This window comes from Amborella trichopoda, chromosome 4 (genome assembly GCF_054954075.1).
Source record: "Amborella trichopoda isolate Santa Cruz 75 chromosome 4, AtrichopodaSantaCruz75HAP2 v2.0, whole genome shotgun sequence".
Taxonomy (NCBI): Eukaryota; Viridiplantae; Streptophyta; class Magnoliopsida; order Amborellales; family Amborellaceae; genus Amborella; species Amborella trichopoda.
Window position 1 is genome coordinate 41,387,286 of NC_142339.1, and position 15,191 is coordinate 41,402,476.

A 15,191-nucleotide genomic window follows, 5' to 3' on the forward strand; every position below is an offset into this window, starting at 1 on the left:
ATAGAGCTGGATGCAAAAACGGGGTCCATCACAAAACAATTGAAATTAACCTTCCAAATGTTTTTTTAATAAAATTATTCTTTGTAATTTTAATTTTATTATTATAATTATTATATTCACAATCTCCATGTTAGAGATTACATGTCTTTAAAAATTAAGTCCAAGAATCCATTTAAAAAATAGATTTTTGAGAGACGCCTCATTTCTACATGGACTCATAGAAACTGTAATTTTATGCATAAAAAATTGTTTCATGCCGGCTAGACAGCATTTATGCAATACTAAGGTATAAAACATCCATTTTAAAAATAGATGTAAATAGGTGGTCCATTTAAAATTAAGTGTAACTACCTGTTCAAATGTTTTTTTAATATAATTATTATTTCTAATTTTTAAATTTATTTATTTTTTTATATTCATGATCTCCATCTTAAATATTATATATTCTCTAAAAATTAAGATTAAATTATATTTATTGTCAAACTTACATTTACAGGCTGGACGCGTGTACTTAATGAATATACCTGCTATTTAGTGCAGCACTTATTCCATGAGGGGATGGTGCAACACCAGGCCAAGGCAAATAAAATCCTTAAACAGAATCAACGGCCACGATAGACAGACAAATTAGTGGGTTGCCCAATGTCCAGACGTTCCATCCAATAACCAATGAAACAAGAGAGACTGGAGGTTGAACAGATAAGGGAGATGGTTTTAATGGTGACTCGATGAGTCTTGAAGGCAGAAGCTGACAATTCATACTTTCAAAGACAAAACTCTTGACTAGGGCAACTGGACCTTGAACGACAAAATTTCTTTCCATCTTGTTGGGCCTATCATTTCATGGTCTTTTACTTTTAAATACAGAACCCTAGCCAGACCTCTCCCTCTATTATTTGCAACTACCCTAGCCAGACCTCTCCCTCTGTTATTTGCAACTACCCTAGCCAGACCCCCTCCCTCTGTTATTTGCAACTATTAAGATAAGGGTGTGGTTTCTATAAGCTTGTAACCTTAAACAATTCAAATTTTATCATAATATATAATTTTGATATAAAATGTTATTAGGATTATCTCAAAATCTATTTTTATTTTTAATTATAAAATTTTAAATTTTAAAAATAGTTAAAATCAAGTAGATTTATAAACATATGAAAATCTTAAAAATGGATGATATAGATAATATGTTGTAAGATGCACCATTTTTGAGATTCAAAATCTTTTTATTTTTCATAATCATACATCTCGATGTCAAGATGATCAATCACAAGGTTTTTCAATATTAAAATAACCTTTTTCGATAGATTTTTGAGGTGCATCTATTGTTTTACATTTTAAGGTTGCAACCTTATATAAACTTTTTCTTTAAGATAAAGGGCCCTTATTATAGTTTTAATTACTAAAAAGTACCTCTACTTTTTTCTTTTTTAAAATTTTCATATAAATATGTATTTTATATTTTCCAAAAAGATTTTGTGGAAGACTTCTTTCTATTCTTCATGTTTGTCAAGATACGAACTTTTCTTACCCTTCGATTTAAAATCTCTGGATTTTAGTTTTGAGATAGGCTCGCTAAATGTAGTATTCAATCAAGAATATTAATAGTATCATCAAATTATTATTATTATTCTGGGTAATTCAGTGGGGATGACGAACCCCTATCATTTTTTAAAAATTGTTAGTGGTTTTTTAATTCGTCCGGTGAGAATGGAAGCGTACACATTAGCTGAGACACAAATTATGCTACCATTAGCTGAGGCACAAATGATGCTACCACTAAGACGTCAACCCCATTCTCCTATCATCAAATTCTTGACAACAAATTCTTCCAACATAACAGCTTTCTCTGCAAAAGACCAAGAGATTGCGTATTATTTCAAATACAACACAAACCATGAAATCATCAAATAAAATAGGGCAATTACAAGGAAAGTGAGATAGAGATTGAAAACGACGGGGATTTTTTTTAAAATGTTTTTTTCACCTTTACTGGGGAGTATCTTCACGGACCCTAGTTGAATTTCTTGGATTACACATGATTAGAGAGAAAACCACTAGCAATGAGCATTTTAAGTCGTTTTCCCCTCTTAAAAAAGTTTATGGGAGGTTATTGATCATCAAGGTCGATTACGACTGCTAAATTACTAATGACTGTGATCTTTCTTGAGGCCTTGATCATCCTATTTATTTTTTTCCTTTCATGCATTTACCATACCTCCCCAATGACCTATTGGCGTATAAGTCCCATAATATTTTCAATTAAGCTTAAACAATTTTTTTTTTTCGATCTTTAATGCTCACGTGCTGACTTTCCCATATCTCTACCCTTCGTTTGGTTTTATTTTATTTCACTTTTCAAACCCAAAGCCCAATTTTGTTAATGGACTAATTCCCCATATAGAGATTCCATTTATACACCGCTACCTAGAGTTGAAGTTGCACTAAAAAAGAGTAGGGAAGAGATGGCTAAAAGATGGCTTAGCATAATCCAGCCCCCTACTTATGGCGACTCCATAACAATTTTAAGCATAGATGGTGGAGGGATAAGAGGGATTATTCCTGCAACTATACTCGCCTTCCTTGAGTCTCAGCTTCAGGTACCAACTAACCATTTCAGTCCATGCCCTTTTCTTCTATATTTACTTGTATGCCTCAAACAGGGATGGCAAACTCGGCCCGTTCAACTCGGAAACAGCTGCTAAAACCCGAACCGGACCTTAGCCGTTCCGGTTTTAACTGGGTTTGGTGGTTGCCGGGTATTCTAAAAAATGTTCAAAAAATATAAAATTACAAAAAATAACGGATTTGTTTGTAATATGTTTTTGAATGTTTTTTTTTCATTTTGACAAAGATTGGAAAGTGTTTTGGCCATGAATATTTATTTTTATGGTTTCCCATCTGTTTTAGAAATTTTTGAAAATACTCCTTGGCACAAATCGATTTTTTAAAATTCATTTTTTTTTTCATTTGGATGTGTTTTTTTTAATCATGCTTTACAATATATTTTTGAAATTTTTTTTGTACTTTTTCTATTTTTTTAATACCTTTTTACCAGCTGGCACCTATCCGGTTAGGCCCTTTGAACCGGCTAGTTTACTGGTTTCTTGGACCCGGCCCTTGGCCGGTTTGGGAGGACGGTTCGATATTTCCATCACTGGCCTCAATTTTTTGGCATAAAGGATGAGAGAGGGAGAAAACGATTATGTTAGTTTTGTCATTTCCTAACTAAATTCATAGCTTGAATTGTTATATTTTACTTTAAAAAATACCATCATTTTTCACTTTTCGTTCAATAATTCCATATATTTGGCCAAACCAAAAAAGTATCAAACCTAGGTCAGCTCGGAGCTGCAAAAACAAAAGAGAAGCAAAATCAATTTGTAAAATGTGTTCCTTAAGGGAAGCGTTTCATTTAAACAGAAACTTGATGGTGAAGAGATGAGAATAGCCGATTACTTTGATGTAATTGCAGAAACGAGCACCAAAGGCCTTGTAACAGCCATGCTCACTGCTCCGGGCGATGACAACCGCCCTCTTTTCGCTGCGAAAGATATAACCTCCTTTTATCTTGAACACTGTACCAAAATCTTTCCTCAGAGGAGGTAATGCATATTCTCGTTACTACAAACCATAACTAATACCAACAATCATGTAAACAAATCTTTTGTTTCTCTGTACTGCCATACAGAGGACCTTTTGCCTCTTGCCTGAAGTTCCTAAACGCAGTGGTTGGGCCCAAATACAATGGAAAATACCTCCATGATGTTGTCAAAAGGAAGTTGGGGGACAAGAGCATAGCCGAAACTTTAACCAATGCAGTGATTCCAACTTTTGACATTAGACGTTTGCAGCCCATCATATTTTCCACCTACCAGGTAATTTATTACCTTTGCATTTCTGCCTTTTATTTCGTACCACACACATATACGGGCTTCCTAATCTATTGATGTGCACCAAATTTGGTGAGTTTCTAGTAGTTTTCTTTTATCCTTTCATTTCATTTTTCTCTCTCTTATGGTAAGTGCTTTACCACGAATACTTTAGGCCTTGACTAACCTTTTCATTTGTTTCCCATAAATTATTGGGACAATTTAAAACAACTGCCAAAACTATATAACTTACCCCCAACCTAACTTTTTCTCTCATTTTTTTCTCTAAAAGATACTTTCTATGCAAAAGCCCCCAACCAAAATAAAAAAAAAAAAAGTGTCTATACTACTTTCTCTTACTTTTACCTTACTCACGCCTCTTTCTCCTCTATCCCACCAAAATAGGGTGTTCCGGCACCGTGTAAATGTGGTCTGGCAGTAGCGCTCCGGCACTTTGTAAAGTTCGGTATGACAGTAAGGCTTTCGTACTGTGTAAAGTACGGTCTGACAGTAGGGCTCTGGCACTGCGTAAAGTGTGGTCTGGCAATTGAAAAGGGCGTCCGCTTCGGCAATGTGCTACTCGAGTCCAAAAGTCAATTTCAAATCTATCCAAAATGATTTTTGTGTAGAGAAAGGGCATTTCTATCTAAAAAAATGAACTTTTTCTATTAGGAGGTATTTGTATAGAAGGTCTGTTTTGGAGAAAAAAAATGAGAGAAAAAAATTAAGTTGTAGGTAAGTTGCATAGAAAGTGTGATCTTAGTTTTTTTTTTGTCTTTTTTTTTTTTACAATTTTTTCTAAATTATATGCATGGTAATTTGGTATTCCTCGGAAATATTTTGAAAACAACAAAGTCAATGGTTACCAACGTTTAGGGTCCCATTACGTGATGGAAATAAACGTGTGGTAGACTAATGCATCACACACTTCCGAGTGCATACACTATGTTCCGTCGAGAGCATATTATGTATCTACCCCCTTGGGCAAATCACTTTCTTGGAGATTGTTTTTATTTTTTTGTTGAAATTTTGGGATTCATTGTGATCTTCAAAGAAAAAAAAATTTTGGATTTTGAGTTATTGAATATTTAGATCATTTCCACTAAAAATTGGAATGTTCCATTGTAATCTTGAGGTGCCATTTTCTTTAGGCACATGAGAGAGTGAGGAGTTTTTTTTTGTTTTATTTTATTTTCTTAAATTTTTTTTTATTTGAGGCCGGTTTTTTTTTTTTTTTTTGGTAAGTATTTGAGGTTGGTTTCGAGGTTCTGGAGTTAACATCGTCAAAAACTTATGGTCTAAAAGATATCCATAGTATAAGTTTTGAAAGAGAGAGTAGATGGATATTACTGTTGGAATTGGCAATCTTTGAAGTTTTTGGGTTTTTTTTTTTAAAAACTAGAAACTCACAAAAACTACCTGTTTTTGTTCCACTCAATTGGTTTTTCTTTTTTCAAATCTAGAAAATAATTAGTCGGTATACTATGAGATGTACATCAAGTCAATGTACTGGATCGATGTGTTGGATGTTGATAAAATGAGAGTGTTCCAAGTTATAACTACATATGTTCAGTCCGAACAACTCTTAAAACATCACCCCCCAGCTCAATTATGTGGCGCTAATGGGCCCTATGGCTAATACTATTCTCGAAGTCAGTCAGGTCATTGTATAATTACCGAAAATGATTATGATGCTTATGTATGGTGAAGATTATTAAGCCCACTGTATCAGGTAAAACTTGTTAAATCTTAGAAGCATGTGTGTCTTCCTGCAGGTAAAATCTCACAAATCCAAAAATGCCGTGCTCTCAGATATTTGCATTGGCACATCTGCCGCTCCAACTTACCTTCCTGCCCACTATTTCGAGACAAAAGGGTCAAATGGGAAGCTGAAGAGCTACCACTTAGTTGATGGTGGGGTAGCTGCCAATAATCCAGTTAAGGCCTTCGATTATTGAAGATCTAATGAATTTTTTTCTGTTTTCCTTTTTTCATTTTTTTCCTCCTGCTCAATAGGTGTGGACGAATTTTCAAATGAATTTGAATCAAATTTCTTACTTCATTGGATTTCTAGTTGTTATTAGTAGGCTTTGTAGAGAAAAAGGGTGTGTGTATCAAGTGTCAATCATAAACAATCAATAGGCACATTCAGCACATGTGTTAAAAAGCCCTGTGATGGTCTGAAAACCTATTATCCTCCCTATTATCCTCCGTGCTTATGAAATTTTAAGCTAAAAAAATGGTGCAGATTAATTAGATTTACAGACACATGAATATCTTGAAAATGGACGATCTGGGTAATATGTCACGAGACAAAAAAATTTTATAAGTTAAAATCCTTTTTGTTTTTCATAGCCATACATCCCAGATGATCAATTAGAAGTTTTTCTAGCATTGAAACTATTTTTTTCATCGGATTTTTGCGATACATGTTACTTCTATAGTACATGGTCAACACCTTATATAAACTTCTTCTAACAATAATTTCCCTTTTCATGTATACGTAAAGTAGGGTGGCAATGGACCAAGCCTGGGCTGGGCCAACGTTGGCCCTAGCCGGCCTAAGAGGGCCCGGCCTAAGCAGGGCCTAATGAAAAAAGAAAAAGAAAAAGGAGAGGGCTAGGCCGAAGCAAGCCAACTTTCACTAGCTGCCGACCCGGACCTACCCTCGACCGTAGTTGCCTGGCCCTCTGGCCACATTTTTTGGTCTAGGCCATAGTTGTTTAGGGCTGGGCTGCTCTGGCTAGGCCAAGCCAATACTAGTAGGCCCATTGCCACCCTTGTCATAAAAGTATCACCCTTTAACAACCAAAGTAAGGTGTACTTTCAAACCTTGTTGAAATACATAATTTTGGTATTAGAAATTCCTATGATGCCCAAATACTTCATTTTCACATCTAATTATGAAATTTAAAACTCCAAAAGTATGGTAGAATGAGCAGAACTATGATCACCTGAAAATCTGAAAATAGACAGTCCATAAAATATATTAAAAGATGCACTATTTTTATCACTTGAATCCCATTTTGCGTCATATCCATATATCTCAAGGTTAAAATGATTAATTGGAGGGTTTTCTAACATTAAAATAATTATTTTTTATAAATTTTTGAGGTGCACCTTACTTCTATAGTACAAGACACCTGATATAAACTTTTTCCATACATAAAATGCCTCATGAGGAAACATTGAAACTAAGATGAGATCGCTGGTTTAATTGTAGAACCATTTTGTTCCCATAACAATTGGCTTCTTTTTAGGAAATAATGAGTTTGTCTTTTCTTTTTAGTATTTTTTTCTTTTTTTACAAAGTGTTTTTGCACAAAACATGTCAGGAAAGTTTACCTCAATTTTAAGAAGGGAATTTAACAGAAAAAGATTCCTTGTGATCTCTCTTGGCACTGGTTCACACATATCTTGTGAAAAGTATAGTGCTCATGATGCAGCAAAGTGGCGGGTTTTAGGTTGGTTATACAACAGGCCATTAGTTGATACCTTTCAACAGGCCAGTGCAGACATGGTGGACATCCAAATGAGTGTTGTCTTTCAAGCCCTTTATTCTGAACGTAGTTATCTTCGAATTCAGGTAAGTACACATTAGTCTCCCTCTCATGAAGATGTGCATTCGTGTATATGCATATATTCTTATTTGCAGTTGTAATTTTTTTTTTTTTTTTTGGGTAAATTAGTGGACCAGAAAACTCCCTACCTGGTTTTCAATAATCCAAGATAGAAAAAATTGCATCATACTATTTTACAACCCTACAATATGGCAATTACACCACATCATGAAGTAAAGAAAGATGAAAGAAAACTACATAATGTATGTATTTGGGTTTTTCTAGAGCGCGTATACTGTGCTTCCTCGGAAGCATAGTTCAGTTCTACTCCCTTGGTCATATGACCTACTTGGGAGGATTCTTTCAATCTAAAATTTTGGGAACCACCTAAGAATCACAGGATGATTATTCTCAAAAAAAAAAAAAATGAAATTTGAGTTTTCCAACACTTAGATGTCACCCTCTTCTATTCGGTCTTGGAACATAATTTTTTTCAAGTGTTTAGAGGTGCAAATAGAAAATAGTTTTATTGCAGTTAATCTATAGGTTTAAGAGGTTATATCTCCAATATTTAGGAGACTAAAATTAATCCTAGGTGGGGTTTTACCAGAGAGAGTAAATTGAGTAGTAGATTCCCAATGGAGTAGAATATCATATGGCATTTTTTATGGTTTTCGTTATCATATGAGGTGCTTACTTGAACAAATAATCTACCACATATTCACATTTCTGAATACTAAAATATCACCGAGTTTATGTCAGAACTATAAACATGGAAACATTCAAATTTTACCCTCTACCAAAATAAACTCCACTTTTATTTAAATTTCATCACCTAGCTGAGATCTCTCTTTTATCTTGAAAAAGTAAAATAGAACCGTGAATCTTGATCGAATTATAATGGAGAAAGCATGATAAAAGGAGTACTACAGGGACTGAATTGAAATTATATTGTGAACTAAGTTGCAGTGTATTTTGATGATACATAAGTCCAACTGTGTACTACTGCTTGATGGGTGAGGTTCGTATAAGGTTGTAGAAGTAAGGTACATCTCGAAAATTTGCTTAGAGATATCATTATTTATCGGAAACTTTGTGATGGTTTCAAAATCTATTTTCATCTATTCTTATAAAATTTAAAATTTCAAAATTGGTATAAATCGAATAGATTACTAAACACTTGAAAATCTTTAAAATAAACCGTCCATAAAATTTGTTACAAGATGTACTATTTTTTGAATTTGAAATTCTTTTTTCATCGCAAAGTCGAAATGATCAACTAGAGAGTTCTCCAATATTAGAAAACTCCCTTCTGCAAGAATTTTGAATTACACGTTACTTCAATAGCATAAAGTTACAACCTTATATAAACTTTTCCATACTTTGATATCTCTACACTTTTTGTTTTTTTTTTACACACAAACTCTCACTCTTCACAAACTTATATATTTGTCTTCCTCTTTCTCTCTCTAAAATACAACAACATATTTCTGCATATCTCTAGAATTCTCCATATTAACTGCTCTCTACAATTGTCTAGGCTTTATTCATGGGGACTCTACAATAAACCACCATCATCATCTTCATCATCATAGTCTTTTACAAGAGCCCATGCCCTGTTTATATGTGAATACCACATGAGCAAGCACTCATAGATGTAGATTGTTTGGCTTTTGGACAAAAAAATTTTACTTTCAGTTTACCCATTGCATTCAATTCCCTACAACACTTGGGAATTAACAATATCAAATTACAATTTGTTTTTTTTTGCTGCTCCCCTAAGAATTAATTTTCTCTTGGGAGAACGACGTATACTCTCTCTAAAAATTGCTATCCCAAATAATCCCCAGGGCTTATAAAAAACTTAAAAGAAAAAGGTTATTTAACCCCCTTGTTCATTTTATTTTTTATTGTTCAAATTACTCTATTTACTACTATTCTTTTTTCTAATAACCTCATCATCTATCTAGAGTTTGCAATTCCTCTTTTAAATTACTTTTGCGGTTCATAAAATGAGAGAGAGAGATAAATATTCACGAAAGGTTGCTAGAGAGAGAGGGAAGAAGAGAGCTTTTCTAGGATTTAGATAATATAGTGATTAAGAAAAAGTAAAGAAGGGTAGATTCTATAATTTAGACAATGAAGAAGGTAAGGAGGAGGTTAAACATCATTTTTTTTTGCTTAACTTTAGGGGTTTCCTGAGCTTTTTATAGTACCAGGGGGTTATTTAGAATTATAATTTTCTAGAAGGGGGGTATATGACATTTTAACTTTCACGTGACAATTTTTCAAAAAAGTGGGAACAAAAATTGGTTTTAGACAGTCATATTCTGGAATTTTTCACACACAACTGAATGTGTTTAGGGCCTTAATCATCTCTGTAGTTTATTTAAGAGTTGGATAGGTATTTCTATTTTCTTTTGCTAGCCCAAATAAAAAATAGTACTTCATGTGATATTGAAAGTCCTGACGTCTGTTATCGTTAATCTTGTTATTAGGATGATAATTTGACAGGCACTACATCCTCCGTTGACATAGCAACCAAGGAGAACCTAGAAAAACTTGTACAAATTGGTAAAGATCTTCTCAAGAAATCCGTTTCCAGAGTGAATTTGGAGACTGGTCTATTTGAGCCAGTGGAAAATGAAGGCACCAATGAGCAAGCCTTAATTAGGTGGAATAATATTCCCATCTACATTTGACATCACCAAATGAATCTTGACATTCATGCCATCATCCATTAACAACATTTATGTATCATTGTTTTTTGATTCTATGCTATTAGATGTTTTATTAATGGCACGTTTGATTGGAGTGAAATTACTTTCTAGAAACATTTTTACAAGAAAAAATTCTCTCATGTGGTTAAGTGTGGAGATATTTTCATATCAATTGGTCTTGCTGCATCTTTTTACATCAATAACTAATTGATGTAAAAATATTCGCTTACTTAATCACATGAGACAATGTTTTCATATGAAAATGTTTTCCGGAAAACAATTTCACAAAGTGCCTCCTTTTTTAATCGTTTCCTTCCTTTCTACTCTTCTATTTATTTGTTTATTTGCAAGTTTTTGACAAATTATTTTCTGGAAAATAAAGTAAAATATAAAGAAATGGGGTGCCAAACTCGAAGAATTACATTGTATTTAGAGCTAGGTCAAGTATTTCTATCATCTGTTGTATCAAGAGCCTAGCCTTGCTATTAGCAAAATGGATAATTATAACAAATACGAATTATGCTTGTAACCATGATTTCTAAGAAAACTCAACTCTCATCATGTTATGGTATTCTCTTGCAGGTTTGCAAGGTTGCTATCAAAAGAGAGGAGACTTCGGTGGCAGAGAACACGTCTCACACCAGTTTAAATAAGTTTACCAAGATAGTGCTAGAATAATGGAGAAGGAATTCATTAGTTTGTTTGTACTTTTCTTGGCCTTGAAATCCATTGAAATCTTCTAGTACGTGTTTGAGTGAGATGTGATCATAAAACATGTAGACTCAACAAAATAAATATCCTAGTTAGGGGCATGTTAGTCGATCCTATGTATGGCACTGACTTCATATAAGACAGAATGAGGTTAGAATGATGGATTTACAAAATATTTAGGTGCTTTTTAAATAAAAAGCAATTTCTTATAAAAATTTATATTTAGATACAAAAAGTTAATCTATGTAGGTGCTTTTTAAATAAAAAGCAATTTCTTATAAGAAGTTATTTCTAGATACAAAAAGTTAATCCATGTGCAAAATTTGAGAGTGAGAGAAGAGTGAATTCTTGTAGCCTTTGAGTGAATATTCTAGAGAGACATATGTTGGGATTGATTGCTGAAAAATCAGTAGGGTTTATAACATTTACAGCTATTGTGCAATGGAAACTACATAATATCTAAGCAAGAATATGGAATGAAAAATCCAGCAACATTCAACCACAGAGCATAAAGATTTAATGTGATTAGGTCACACATCGTGATCTACATCCACGGGAGAAATGTGCAAGACTTTACTTACTGATTTGGGAATAATACAAAGTGAAATCAAGCTCAAAATATCAATTTCCAGTAGCTATTTCTTACTCTAAACAGCGCCAAAAAACAAGGCACCAAGAACACTAAAAAATGGGTTATCGTTAACACTCTCTCACTAAAACAAGGCACACAGCAAACCCACAATGGAGTTTAAGCCTTTTGCTCACTTTCTCTTTAAAAAATAACGCATACCACGCTCCTAAGAGAAAACCCAATTACAGCCCAGTCTCTCTATCTTTTTCTTTTTCTTTCTCTCTCTAAACAAAAGGGTTTTAATCCCTTTAAAAGAGTAAAGTTCCTACAACACCACAACTATTGGATTAGATGCAATCCAATGGCCCAAAATAAAAGAGAGAAAGTTAAATAAAACTCCCACATATATGATTTGTTTTCATACATGTAACAATCTCACACTTGAAGACAAATCACAAAGTCTTTAAAATAATCACCAATGCACCACTCTCCATCCACCCGAGGTTATGTCTCCTCCAACCCTAAAAGTCTTCTACACATCATATTCTTTTTAGTTATGACAACCTTTATCAACATATCAGCAAATTTCTTCTCAGTGTGAATATGTTGGGGCATGATGCCAAATCACCATCCCATGTGGTATTCTCCTTCTTCTTTTGGCCATTTTTTTCATTTTGAATGGAGGCCCTTAAAAAATGGTCATATAGAAAAGTGGAACGCGCGGATGAGTTAGAGAAAAACACGCGAGTGTGTAAGAAAAGGGTGAAAATAGAGAGAGAGTTTTTCAGGGAAAATTTGGGGTTTCAGCGATAGAACCCTAGCGCTGGGCCACTCTTGTCAGCATTTCTTCGTGGTTACGGTAAATCAAAGAAAGGAGTCGACTGTAGGTAGTTTTGTGGTAGGAAGTTCTTTGTTTTTTAGCATTCCTTGATATTATATAAGGTAACTCTATATAACCCCAATCTTGTATGTTTTTCTCTTGATAGTGATACATATTTGCCATCTTGCCTGTGGACGTAGCCCATTTTGGGTGAACTACGTATATGTGCATGTCCCTCTCTATTTTTATTTGTGTTGTAGTTTGAAGATTTTCCATATTGATTGATTTTTTGTTTATATATTTTTCCCAATTATATTGCACTTGTTATTGCATCTTGGGTATGCTATTTTAGTATTGAAATCATAGGGGTGTAGTGCTCACTACATCTAATGGGATTTGAGATATCTTGATTTGGTCAAAAGAGGTCATTGGGTTATCCTGATTTACAACAAGTGGTATCAAAGCTCAAGGAGTTAGTGTAGTACTTTTGAAAAAATGACATCTCACAAGTTTGAGGTAGATAAGTTTAATGGGAAAGATAATTTTAAAATTGGAAATTAAAAATGCTAGATTTATTTGTACATCAAGGGCAACACGAAGCATTACTTAGAAAAGAAAAGAAACTGGTAAATATGATCAATGATGATTAGGATGAACTCGATATGAAGGCACGAGCCACTATTCGCTTGTGTTTAGCGAATGAAGTTTTATTAATATTGTTGGTGAAAGGATGGCAAAAGATTTGTGGGAAAAATTGGAAAGTTTGTATCAAACAAAATCTCTCACAAACCTATTTTTCTTAAAAAGAAAATTTTATTCCTTGAGAATGAAAGAATGTGTTAATGTGTTGCAGCACTTGAATTAGTTTAATAACCTCATTTGTCAACTTGAGAGTATTGATGTGAGAATGGATGGTGAAGATAAAGCTGTCACCATGCTTTCTTCATTGCCAGAAACCAATTATGACCTTGTTACTACATTGAGTTGTAGTAAAGATGATTCTATTGATTTGGGCTCGATGTGTAATGCTTACTTGCCGATGAACTTCGAAAGAAAGCATCTTTGGGAAGTTCGGTAGAATCGAAGACGAAAGCTCTTGTGGCAAGAGGTCGATCGAATGAACAAGGTGATTCATCAAGGAATCATTTAAGAAGTAATTCAAAATTTCGATCAAAATATATAGGGCCTAATAACAAGAATGTGTGTTGATACTGTGGGAGGCCCGGTCATATAAGAAAGAATTGTTTTAAAAGAAATGAAGTGAATTCTTCCAAAGTTCCTAATGCACGATGTGAAAAGTCAAGTGAATCCAAGAATAAAACAAATCAAGCTGAAGAGTCTACATCCGATTTTATTGAAGATGAAGATTGATGGTGGTATTTAATTCAATATTCTATCAAAATTGGATACTTGATAGTGGAGCTAGCCATCCCAAATGCCCCCATAGATCATGGTTGTACTCTTATGAGTCATGTGAAGGAGGATCGATATCCATGGGTAATAATTCCACTAGCAAGGTGGTTGGAATGGGTTCAGTTCACCTAAGGAAGTTTGATGGGACTATTCGGGCAATTAAGGATGTTATGCATATGTCGAAACTAAAAAGAGCTTGATTTTCCTCTCTTCTCTAGATTCGGAAGGTTATAAGTTCACCGGTCAAGGTGGAGTAATCAAAGTTTAAAAAAGGGCTTTAATTGTGATGAAATGAATCCTAGTTGGGAGCTTGTACAAGTTATTGGGAAGTACAACAATAAATGATGAAGTTAATTCCATGGTCGAAGCTGAAGAAGTTTCATTCGCCTATGGCATAGAAGATTGGGGCATACAAGTGATAAGAGTATGAAGATGAATTTTATTCCTACACTAAAAATTGATGGATCCGAATTTTGTGAGCATTGTGTTTATGCAAAACAATATAGACACTCTTTCAAGACCGAGAAGCATATAAGCAAGTGCATACTTGATTACATTCACTCGGATGTATGGGGCTCTTTACCAACGACATCTTATGGTGGTGCATTATATTTTGTTTCATTTGTTGACTTCTCATGAAAGGTATGGATCAAAACTCTCAAGTCCAAAAGTGATGTGTTTTGTGCATTCAAGAATTTTAAAGCCGAAGTTGAAAAATCTGCGGGGCATCACATCAAAGTCCTTCAAATCAATAATGATGGAGACTTTGTATTAAAGGAGTTCGAAAAATTTTGCAAGGCTGAGGGAATTACTGGGCATTACATAAATGCCAACAATCCTCAACAAAATGGTATCGCCGAGAGGATGAATCGCACTTTGATGGAGTGTGCGAGGTGCATGTTAAGCAATGCCGGTCTAAAACAAAAATTATGGGCAGAACACATATCAATAGCTTGTTATCTTATCAACCGATCACCTTCGATAGCATTGAGAAGTAAAAGTCCTAATGAGGTATAGTATGGAACTCTAAATGACTACTCCGATTTAAAAAATTTTGGTTGTGATGCATATGCACTTATTCCAAGTTGCCAAAGGAACAAACTGGATCCAAGGTCAAAGAAGTGCATCTTTGTGGGTTATAGCAATGGTGTGAAGGGGTATCGGTTATGGGATCCAAGTACCCGAAAAATAATCACTGAGCGTGATGGGTATTTTGATGAATCCAAGGCATTGACAAAGGGGATGATGATAAATGACAATGGTCAAGAAGTACAACATGAGAGCCCGAAACATTTCCACCAAATACAATAATGCCTTATGAGAATATACCCATTGATCATGGTGAAGAACATGAAAAAGTAGATAGTCAAAATGGAGAATCACATGGCCATCATGATGAAGTTGTGTCTTTAGCACATAGGTGCTCTACTAGAGAAACTCGTGCACCTGGGTGACACAAAGATCATGTGGATCCAAATACTTTACATGCTTTAATAGCCGAAAATGAAGAGCCAACATCATTCCGTG

The 15,191-nt window shown here is 34.3% G+C and overlaps 1 protein-coding gene across 9 annotated transcripts; it reads left to right on the plus strand.

Annotated features, from left to right (window-relative positions):
- Positions 1 to 2,351: 2,351 nt before the first annotated feature.
- On the plus strand, positions 2,352 to 11,075 carry LOC18425079 (patatin-like protein 2). Of its 9 annotated transcripts, none has more exons than XR_016053545.1 (7): positions 2,352 to 2,597; positions 3,421 to 3,602; positions 3,689 to 3,875; positions 5,645 to 5,806; positions 7,316 to 7,455; positions 9,928 to 10,103; positions 10,732 to 11,075. XR_016053545.1 is itself a non-coding variant. In XM_020661887.2 (7 exons), the coding sequence occupies exons 1-7, from the start codon at positions 2,463 to 2,465 to the stop codon at positions 10,796 to 10,798; spliced, it is 990 nt and encodes a 329-aa protein (XP_020517546.1). In that variant the 5' UTR covers positions 2,352 to 2,462; the 3' UTR covers positions 10,799 to 11,075. The 9 variants fall into 9 exon arrangements, 8 of the variants coding, with proteins under 8 accessions (XP_020517546.1, XP_020517549.1, XP_020517550.1 ...); XM_020661887.2 differs by having other exon boundaries at positions 7,375 to 7,455; XM_020661890.2 differs by having other exon boundaries at positions 7,375 to 7,455; positions 9,928 to 10,003.
- The last annotated feature ends 4,116 nt before the right edge of the window (positions 11,076 to 15,191 follow it).

Bases quoted from the DNA above. Each gene is read 5' to 3' on its own strand.
- LOC18425079 (XM_020661887.2), top strand. From the start codon at position 2,463: ATGGCTAAAAGATGGCTTAGCATAATCCAGCCCCCTACTTATGGCGAC. The intron at 3,876-5,644 runs GTAATTTATTAC...GTCTTCCTGCAG, and splicing joins TCATATTTTCCACCTACCAG to GTAAAATCTCACAAATCCAA. The intron at 7,456-9,927 runs GTAAGTACACAT...TCTTGTTATTAG, and splicing joins GTAGTTATCTTCGAATTCAG to GATGATAATTTGACAGGCAC.